The sequence below is a fragment of the Aedes albopictus genome, chromosome 2 (assembly GCF_035046485.1).
Source record: "Aedes albopictus strain Foshan chromosome 2, AalbF5, whole genome shotgun sequence".
Taxonomy (NCBI): Eukaryota; Metazoa; Arthropoda; class Insecta; order Diptera; family Culicidae; genus Aedes; species Aedes albopictus.
This window is the reverse complement of record NC_085137.1, coordinates 113,821,189-113,831,856: the sequence shown is the minus strand read 5'-3', so window position 1 is coordinate 113,831,856 and position 10,668 is coordinate 113,821,189. Positions and strand designations below refer to the sequence as shown.

The following is a 10,668-nucleotide window of genomic DNA, read 5'->3' as shown; positions in this document are numbered from 1 at the left end:
GGGTTCGCCGTAAAGTGCAGCGAGCTCGTGGTTCATCCTTCTTCGCCACACACCGTTCTCCTGCACGCAGCCGAAGATCGTCCTTAGCACCCGTCGCTCGAAAACTCCGAGTGCTTGCAGGTCCTCCTCGAGCATCGTCCATGTCTCGTGTCCGTAGAGAACCACCGGTCTTATTAACGTCTTGTACATGGTACATTTGGTGCGGGGGTGAATCTTTTTTGACCGAAGCTTCTTCTAGAGCCCAAAGTAGGCACGACTTCCACTGATGATGCGCCTTCGTATTTCACGGCTCACGTTATTGTCAGCCGTTAGCAAGGAACCGAGGTAGACGAATTCTTCTACCACCTCGAAAGTATCCCCGTCTATCGTAACATTGCAGCCAAGGCTTGTCCTGTCTCGCTCAGTCCCACCTACCAGCATGTACTTTGTCTTAGCCGCATTCACCACCAGTCCTACCTTTGCTGCTTCACGTTTCATGCGGGTGTACTGTTCTGCCACCGTTCCAAATATTCTAGCAATAATATCCATGTCATCCGCAAAACAGACAAATTGGCTGGATTTCGTGAAGATCGTACCCCGGCTGTTGAGCCCGGCTCGTCGCATAACACCTTCCAGGGCGATGTTGAATAGTAGGCAGGAAAGTCCATCACCTTGTCGTAGTCCCCGTCGGGATTCAAATGAACTGGATAGTTCACCCGAAATCCTTACGCTGTTCTGCACACCATCCATCGTTGCTCTTATCAGTCTAGTCAGCTTCCCGGGAAAGCTGTTCTCGTCCATAATTTTCCATAGCTCTGTGCGGTCGATACTGTCGTATGCCGCTTTGAAGTCGATGAACAAGTGATGCGTTGGGACCTGGTATTCACGGCATTTCTGGAGGATTTGCCGTACGGTAAAGATCTGGTCCGTTGTCGACCGGCCGTCGATGAAACCGGCTTGGTAACTTCCCACGAACTCATTTACTTTAGGTGAAAGACGACGGAAGATGATTTGGGATAGCACTTTGTAGGCGGCATTCAAAATGGTGATCGCTCGAAAGTTCTCACACATTAACTTGTCGCCTTTCTTGTGGATGGGACAGATTATCCCTTCCTTCCACTCCTCCGGTAGCTGTTCGGTTTCCCAGATCTTGACTACTAACTGATGCAGACAGGTGGCCAACTTTTCCGGGCCCATCTTGATGAGTTCTGCTTCGATACCGTCTTTACCAGCCGCTTTGTTGTTTTTGAGCTGGTGGATGGTGTCCTTAACTTCCCTCAGCGTGGGAGTTGGTTCGTTCCCGTCCTCTGCTGCACCAACATAGTCATTTCCTCCGCTGCCTTGGTCCTCCGTGCCTACATTCTCTTCGCCATTCAGGTGCTCGTCGAAGTGCTGCTTCCACCTTTCGATCACCTCACGTTTATCCGTCAGGAGGCTCCCGTCCTTATCCCTGCAGATTTCGGCTTGCGGCACGTAGCCTTTGCAGGATGCGTTGAGCTTCTGGTAGAACTTACGTGTTTCCTGTGAACGGCACAGCAGTTCCATTTCCTCGCACTCCGCTTCTTCCAGGCGGCGCTTTTTCTCTCGGAAGAGACGGGTCTGCTGCTTCCGCTTCTGTCTGTATCGCTCCACATTCTGTCGGGTTCCGTGCTGCAGCATTACCGCCCGCGCTGTATCCTTCTCCTCCAGAACCACTCTGCACTCCTCGTCGAACCAATCGTTTCGTCGACTCCGTTCTACGTACCCGATAGTGCTCTCGGCTGCGTTGTTGATGGCTGCTTTGACTGTACTCCAGCAGTCCTCTAGAGGGGCCACATCGAGCACACTCTCGTCCGGCAACGCTGCCTCGAGATTCTGCGCGTATGCGGTGGTGACATCCGGTTGCTTCAGTCGCTCTAGATCGTACCGGGGCGGCCGCCGGTACTGTACATTGTTAATAACGGAGAGTTTTGGGCGCAGTTCAACCATCACCAGGTAGTGATCAGAGTCGATATTAGCGCCACGATAGGTCCTGACGTCGATAATGTCGGAGAAGTGCCGTCCATCAATCAGAACGTAAATAAAAAGAAAATCGGGTTAAGTACGGTTCCTTTGAATTCCACTAAGAATTTGCATCCTTTGACAGATACGTATTTTGACCTCAACGGTAAGGTCGTCTTCGGTGTCTTGTACTTGACTCGACTCAAGTCAAGTACAAGACACTGAAGACGACCTTACAGTTGAGGTCAAAATACGTATCTGTCAAAGGATGCAAATTCTTAGTGGAATTCAAAGGAACCGTACTTAACCCGATTTTCTTTTTATTTACAGATATTCCCCTAACAAGCCCAGGTTATTCATCATAATCAGAACGTGGTCGATTTGCGATTCCGTTTGTTGTGGTGATCTCCAGGTGTAACGATACGGGAGGCTGTGCTGGAAGAAGGTGCTACGAATGGCCATGTTCTTGGAGGCGGCGACATCGATGAGGCGTAGGCCGTTTTCGTTCGTCAGCTGGTGGGCGCTGAACTTACCAATCGTCGGTCTGAATTCCTCCTCCTGGCCTACCTGAGCGTTTAGATCCCCTATGATGATCTTGTCGTCGTGGTTTGGGCAGCGGTCGTACTCGCGTTTGAGCTGCGCGTAAAATGCGTCTTCGTCATCATCAGTGCTTCCGGAGTGAGGGCTGTGCACGTTTATTATGCTAATGTTGAAGAATCCGCCCTTGATCCTCAACCTGCACATTCTTTCGTCGATCGGCCACCAACCGATCACGCGCCTCTGCATGTCGCCCATCACTATAAAAGCTGTTCCCAGCTCACATGTGTTGCCGCAACTCTGGTAGATGGTATAATTACCTCTAAACGTTCGCACCATAGATCCTGTCAAACACACCTCCTGCAGGGCTACGATTCCGAACCCGCGGTCCTTCAGTATATCGGCGAGTATGCGGGTGCTCCCGATGAAGCTGAGAGATCTGCAGTTCCACGTACCGAGCTCCCAATCGCAAGTCTCTTTTCGTCGCTGTGGTCGTCGCCATTGGTATCGGTTCGCATTCTTCTCTTGTTGATTTTCCGGTGCTAGTCTTTTTTACGGCTGGCTCGCAGGGCCTGACACCAACCCACTAACCCAGGGAGCTTGGCTTACCTTCCCGGAAGCTACGGGTTCTGCATTGGCATTTCCTCCAACTACAGTGCTAAATAGCTAGGCTCGAGCGCCAGTCTTCGCCGGGGGTGATGTTTTTAATGGGCGCCCAGGAGATAATATTTTAGCTGAGCTTCCACCCCCTGAGCTTCCCTACTCATTAAGGACAGAGTCGTGGTTCCCGAACGTATGAGAAGAGACGTTTTGAAGTTACTACAAAGAATCATTCCTAGATGCATAAAATTAAGCAACTGGCTAGGAGAACCGTGTGTTGGTTCGGAATGAACAGATATATTGAGGAGATTGTCAGAACTTGTCGCATCTGTCGAGAAACTATAGCATTACCTGAACGTCCACCGTGTTCATATTGGATTCTCACAAAAAAACCTTTTAGTCGAGTCCATTTCGACTTTTTCTTTTTTGAGAAAAAGGATCTCTTGGTGGTAAATGTGTCACTGTATGAAGAGGCCGGCTGGCGGTGATGGGCTAATGGGGGTGATCGGGAAGGACGTAGGCGGTTGTTCGGATGAGTCTCGCCTGCTGCTACTGGTCGAGACGGTTGTCCCAGGACGTTCCTCTCACGTGAGCTGCCAGCCAAAGTTTGCGTACTCCTGGCCTTGGGATGAACAATCTACATGGACACTGGCTGCTTTCTCCTGCTATTCCGGAGCGGACGGTATGGCCCGGAAGTAGTAACCAGGGTCTAGCCCGAACTCCACGGGTCCTAAGAGGAATTTGGGGAGATCTTAGGATACAGGAATGCAACACGGGCTCTGAAAGGTTAGGTTACCTGATTCAATTGGATTCCCAAACTAGGTTCTCCTTTTCTATGAATGGCCAATATTTGGGGCTCTTCTGGTTATAGTTCACTTCACTAACCTTATATGTATGATCTTAAAAGACGATTATCGGTATAAAATGCACTTTCGGGCGTTATTGACCACTTGCGGTCTCGAGTAGAAAAGAACTCTGAATTCCGATTTTCTCTTTGGCAAACCTTAATCCACACCTTCTCTCCATTTTCCCAACCACCATTCATCCCTCCTTGCGAATGTTACGCATGCTACAATTTTCATTCCTGTTCGAATTTACTGTTGGAATGGGAGTGGGTCCTACGACTAATCTAATTGGGTATGCCTGATGCAGTAGCTTTCATACAATATTGCTTACAGCTGATGAGTGACTTACAAGCTCAATGAACAGTAAATAAACGAACCCATACGACTCTCTACTTGTCTAGCATCGGCTCGGAGTTGGATTCAGGGATGCCATATATACAGATTTATCTGTATTATACAGATTTTTGAGCTTCCGTAAAGATTTCGATTTATATGAAATACAGATTTTTAACATGTTGAGCTATTTTATTTTTGTATGGGATACAGATTTTTGGAAAGTGCGATACAGATTTTTCAAAAAAATCATATGGCATCCCTGGTTGGATCGTAGTAAAGTACCTGGAACGATAACAAGGTTACACATATGCATGCCTATTTACATGATCAGTGTTTGTTGCGATCAAATAATAACTGCTCGACCAGATTCAGCTAGCCTGATTCTAACTGTATATCGTGTTGTAACAACGTTAATGATATTGTTTGATATTTTAATTGCATGTTTTTTACTACACGAAAATAAAATTTTAGTAGATTTTAACACTTTACGTTTCGAATTCGGTAACACTTACAATTAACCATTGAGATGCATGTTATCGAAAAAAGGGAAAAAGTTCACAAATTTAAGCTGGGATTCAGATTTCAATATTGGTTGCCCAATTTGCCACTGTTCACCATGGATTTCGTCATAACCTGATTCGTCATGGTCTTTGCTCTGTCATATATTTGATTGGCTTCGCGGTTTACCCAAGAGGTTCGCCTACAGATCGTTTGAGGCAGGGATGCCAACGGCAGCAAAGAGATTGCTGGAGGAGTACAGTAAATGCAGCACCGACAACCCTAAGAGCATCATTGGGTACGTGCAATAATCAGTGGGGTGACACGGCTGTCAAACTCGGTACATCGCCGCTCCACCCAACATCATTTTTGGTACGGCGCGTTTTGGTACCCACTTTCTGGTCGGTTTACCCTAACTTGCTCCTGATTTTCGGGTGTGTGGCTCGTGTGTTGCTAGTGCTTATTTCAGAAATTACACGTTTCAAACGAAATCGCTGTTTTTGATGATTGTTTCTCTTTCCTTATCACTTTGCACGATATTATAAGTAGCAGCGAAGCAGTGTCGATGTTTCCAGCGCATTTTTTCCATGAATTAAGCAATCAAAACAAAAACATTGGACGCCATGTTGAATTTAATGCTGGGTAGATGATTCTGGCCCTTCGTCATCCCCCTGGCAATAATGGAATCAACGAAACAATTGAATCGACGAGGAATACAGCGATTTTGGAGAAGATGAATGCAGCGCGGGCGGTAATGCTTCAGTATGGTACCCGGCAAAACGTAGAACGTTGCATGCGAAGTCTTCAAGGATAAAAATTAGAACTTCTTAACAGACGGACATGCAGTGATTGAAAGATGGAAGTAGCAGTTCGTTGTCCACCTGATTGACGTGCAAAACGCAGGCAGGGGACACCAAAGCAACAGAAAAAATGACTACACCAGTAAAGCAAAGGATGGAGATGATAAAACTCCTACGGAAGTTAAGGATACTATTTACCAGCTCAAAACCAACAAAGAATCTCATAAGGAGAGCTTCGCATGAGCTGAGTTCATCAAGATGGACCCAGAAAAATTAACCATCCGCCTGCACCGGTGGATAGGCAGAATCGGAGAAACCAAATAGCTAACGGAGGAATGAATGGAAGGGGAAATCTGCCTATTCACAAGAATGGCAATCATGCGAGAACTTTAAAGCGATCACCATTGTGAATGCTGCTTACTGCTGAACTGGTGTCTCACCGTATGATGAATTATTCAGAACTTTCGTAAAAATCCATCGCATCACCTATTCATCGACTTCAAGGCGGCATAAGACAATCACACAGATCTATGAAAAATTATAGTCTAGTCTAGTCTACACATACACAGCCATTCATTGAAAGAATCCTGGAGAATGATGGAATCGACTAGTTCCATCATTCTTCTTGTCATTATTAATGATTGCAGTACATTGGAGATGCATTACAAGCATTAAAGCGGCCAGGCCTACTGTGCAGCGTTTTTAATACAACAATAAAGACAATAAGTGGGGACATCTCGTACCAACCGCTCAGTTTATGAAAAATCAAAATTAAAATATGGTAAGATTCGGTGGGGGTGACGATGCTAAGAAGGTTAATGTCACCCCTTGGTCCTTGGTCCTTCCGGGGATGGAACACAGGTATTTAATCCATGTCCTGGCCCTTATGCCTAGGCTTAAGCGCCTTTACTCGCTCTCTGAAAATAAGCTAAAAAGTTATGATCCCATGACCTCTCAATGTTGGCCCATCTTAAAAATGTAAATTTATTTTACGATTAAATATGAATCTCCAAACTGATGAAAGCAATCAAATAGGAAAGATCTCACCAGTTTTACTGGTAAAAGTCCAGAAGTTGAAGCAGTTTTCCGTCAATCTTGATGCGCTCGATCCAATCAGCAAAGTCATTACTTCCGGAATTTCTCCCAGATGTACATGCACACTTCAAATAACAATATCACAATTCCTTTGCCCAACACATTTTCCCGCACTGTGTTTCCCTTCTTCGTCACAAAGCCGCACAACTTCTAAAAATTTGGTTCACTACCTTGAAATAGAGTTTTTGCAACTTCTCATCGTAATAGGCCATTTTACCTCACGCAAATCTGCCAGGAAAAGGCCTACTTTCCCACACCGAATTAACAGTGCTGTAATGGTTCATTACAGCACTGATTTGCGTTGCGTAATGAACCATTACAGCACTGTTTCCAGTTTTGATCAATTTATTGATGCTTTCTGGACGCAGGTTTGAAAAATTGTGACAACTGCACAGTATAACCTGCTATGATCAGACTTCCTTAATCATGGCTATGAACATCAGTGTGTAGTCTGATGAAAAAGTTTTGTTAAAAACTATCCTCAAGTGGTAATTTATAAAATTGCAAAAAACGTTGTACACAACTCGGTGCAGAACTCGATTTTTACAGCACTCGTCGTAATTATCCAACTCGGCAAGCCTCGTTGGATAAACGTACGACTCGTTCTGTAAAAACTTTCATTCTGCACCTTGTTGCGTAAACTACTATTTAACAGCTTGTTTCTATGATTTTTTACGTCGTCGTCGATTTGCATGCTGATTGTGACCGGCTCGCGTTCCATGAATCCAAAATCGTCATACTCACGATGGTTGCTCTAAATCGCACGATTTTAAATTATTCTCACTGTTTAAATCTACTCACGGTGCAAAATTTTAAAAACGAATTATATCCACGGATTGCGTAACACTGTGTAATTCGAATGGAAAAACTCCATTTTTTCGGCCGAATCTAAAACCGAACGAGAGCGAAAAAAACTTGACAGCAAACCAAAAACTCGACCGCCCGCGCGCGTAGCCTACTGCGATCCACACAGATCTATGAAAAATTATGGTCGAAAACGGCTTTCCTGCGAAGCCGATAAGACTGATCACAGCAACGATGGACGGTGTGAAAGCTGCGTAAGGACTTCGAATTCTTGGCTTCGAGTATTTATACCACCACAAGTCGTGAAAATAATATAATACATCATCAGTGGCAGTCGTGTTCTCCACGGGCTCCAGGAGATCTTCGGTTAAGACAGACTTATCTCATTACCAAATGTACAACGTACAAATGCTTAAGGACCGTTAATAAACTACGCAGGCTTTTATGGGAGAAGGAGATCTTGTCCACGTCTTTGATGCAAAATGTGGTCAACGTGGATTGTGAACGACACCTCTTAAGACAGCTATAGACCTGAGAATCGGAATATGCTCGATGAGCACCTGCGAGGACTGTACTCGTACGGCGAACTCAGCATCCGTAAGGTGGTTAAAGCTGGAAGGATATTGGACAACGATCCAGCAAATTTCGTATTCATCACTGTTTCAGCGGGACCAGAAGGCGTAGAGCACAGAGAACTGGCGAGTATTATTGAATGTGATCGAAATTGAAAAAGCCTGTCACAAACCGAGTATTGTGGCATACCATTTTTGATTATGTGGTACCCTAACTGTGATGCATTGTAAATAATTGTTTGTATGTATATCAAAACCTCAAAAGCGTTTTTATTTTCTTCTTCACTCGTAGCTTTGCAACCATCTTGGCATGATTTTTTAATCGCTGAAGCAACACTTTCATAAACAAAAACCTAACACTACACTGATAGTACTCAAAACTTCCGGTTGTTGCTCTCTTTCTGAGGAGGCAAAGTGGCGAGAAATGCCAAAGCTCGGGCAATTGGTGCCGGAACCGGTGGGGGAGTTGGTAGATGTTCAGCCGAGGGACGGTAGCCATTTTCATCAGCGGTGTAGGACACACTGTAGGTTTTGCCGTCGTCACCCTGCGGGGAAATTACTTTATGAGGAGCGAATATTCACTACTAGGTGAAGAGCAAACACGAACCTGGTAGGTATACTGCCCTTGCGAAGCTGTTCCAGCTTGATTGTTCACGAAAATCTGCTGTCCATCTTGGGCGGCTCGAGTTCCGTCACCGCCTTCATAGCTAGAATGGTCAACATCATTTAGAACCTCACATCAATCATGTTCTTTTGATAGTTCACTGTACCTGTATCTAAACTTTCCATCCACTTCCAACACATTTTCATGCGACACAATCGGGATGTCCTTGAACTTCGGACCCTGATTCTTCTGCTGACCATTAGCAACTAATACCACACCCAATAGAAGAAGCCCCTTGAACAACATTCTGATGGAGCTCGAAATGCACTACAACCTCTCAACTTTTCACTAGAACACTCTGAATGCGATTTGGCACTGCATTCGATATTGCTCCAGTACCAACCATTTATATAGCAGAAAACCAAAAAAGGGTGTTCTCTCACCATCAGCCACTGCCCTTAAGTCGGAAACTTCACCGCGCGCGCAAAACCCGACCGACCAACTCCCCAAGAACCCTTCGGCCAAATGGCAACTTGTTCGTGAGTGCTGTCTCTGCCTGGTACGATTGTTTGATCTATCTCTAGCTGGGATTTTCATCATCCATCGCGCACGGAAAACTCCAATCAGTGGCGGTTTGGCGTGACAGAACACCGACTGCGACGCCGCCGCCACCGCCGGATTCAATACCAAACCGTGCTATATGTTGTACCGAAAACTCTCCCACCCAATTAGAGTGGCATGCCCTTTTTTTGGGGGGAGTTGGGTAATGTGCGACTTCAGAATACAAATGATGTGACACACGTTTTCGTTTTAACCCTAGAAGGGATACCTTCATGGCCTCAGCTTCGTCACCTCGCTGAGTGTGTTCCATCAAAGACGAGCTCTGAAAGGCGCCTGGGGTCCAATGGACCCCAGGTATCCCTTTTAGGGTTAAAATTACCTGTGAATACTATTTCGATAATATTTTTGCACAGTAACAGGTCAAACTGATTATTAGCACTGCAGGCTCATTTCATCCCACTCTCCCCAACACAACTCATAGCGCCCCAACCGGAGGTTCAAAATTTTGTTCTGTTTGTTCTATAAACCTCAGCACAGGTAGGTACCCACCTTTCTAACGAGATCGGTTCGTGAATCTCTTTGCGCAACAGAACAAAAGACTTGCCCTCTTCCAAGCCGCCATACGCCGGGCCGCAGTCGCAGTCGTTGTTGTCTGGAACCCGACTGCCGACAAAACTGAAACAGTTTCGGCGGTGATAATAATCTGTCTGGTCTGAGTGGAGAGGTCTCACCCACCAGTCAGTCACCACAGTAGAGCTAGCAGGAGGTTAATGATGTGGAAATTGGTCGTTAAGACTTAGGAGACGCGTGTGTATGCCATTCATCATGTGAGATGCTTTTTGTTGGAGACAAGTTCTCAGGATCGTAGCGTGTGTTTGCCATCAATTTGAATGGATAGGATTTGTGGAATTTGCATAAATATCATATTTGGCTGTCATTGGCATTGGAACCGGTGCATACTGGGGATGCAAAAGATGACAAAAGAATGCAGAAAACACGTGACGCATTCATGGCATATTTGTGAACATTAGGCATGTTCTATTTGTTATTCCAAGTAACCAAATTTTCGTATTTTATATGTAGAGCAAACTTAGAAGTTCCAGTTTTGTTTTATTGGTTTCTTGAAATATGATCTCCAAAAAGTTACACATAAATTGGTTACGAGCTTGGAAGTACTTGGATGTAAGATTCGATAAAAACCCGTTAACGCCAAGGTGTCTATAGTTTTAATCTTCTTTTGAATTTGTTATCAACAGTCAAGTTTAAATAAAATAAACATGATTTCTACGGAAAATTGGAAGTCTCCGGATTCAATGAACCGATTGAAGTTTTAACCATTCATGACCTATACAATGAACTCTGGAAAACATTTAACTTAACTTGAATTTTGTAACAAAAGAAAAAGTTATTGAAATTTTATTTTTTTTCACAATTTTTTGATAAAATGATCAATTTAT

The 10,668-nt window shown here is 45.0% G+C and overlaps 1 protein-coding gene across 1 annotated transcript; it reads right to left on the bottom strand.

Annotated features, from left to right (window-relative positions):
- Positions 1-8,297: 8,297 nt before the first annotated feature.
- On the bottom strand, positions 8,298-8,968 carry LOC109419850 (endocuticle structural glycoprotein SgAbd-3-like). Its single transcript, XM_019694135.3, has 3 exons — positions 8,817-8,968; positions 8,654-8,753; positions 8,298-8,591 (listed from the first exon to the last, which is right to left on the bottom strand). Exons 1-3 carry the CDS (start codon positions 8,954-8,956, stop codon positions 8,421-8,423), a joined length of 411 nt encoding a protein of 136 aa, XP_019549680.3. The 5' UTR covers positions 8,957-8,968; the 3' UTR covers positions 8,298-8,420.
- Between the last annotated feature and the right edge of the window lie 1,700 nt (positions 8,969-10,668).

Coding starts and splice junctions, on each gene's coding strand:
- LOC109419850 (XM_019694135.3), bottom strand. CDS start 8,956: ATGTTGTTCAAGGGGCTTCTTCTATTGGGTGTGGTATTAGTTGCTAAT. Junction 8,754..8,816: donor GATGGAAAGTTTAGATACAG/GTACAGTGAACT, acceptor TGACCATTCTAG/CTATGAAGGCGGTGACGGAA. Junction 8,592..8,653: donor AAGGGCAGTATACCTACCAG/GTTCGTGTTTGC, acceptor ATTTCCCCGCAG/GGTGACGACGGCAAAACCTA.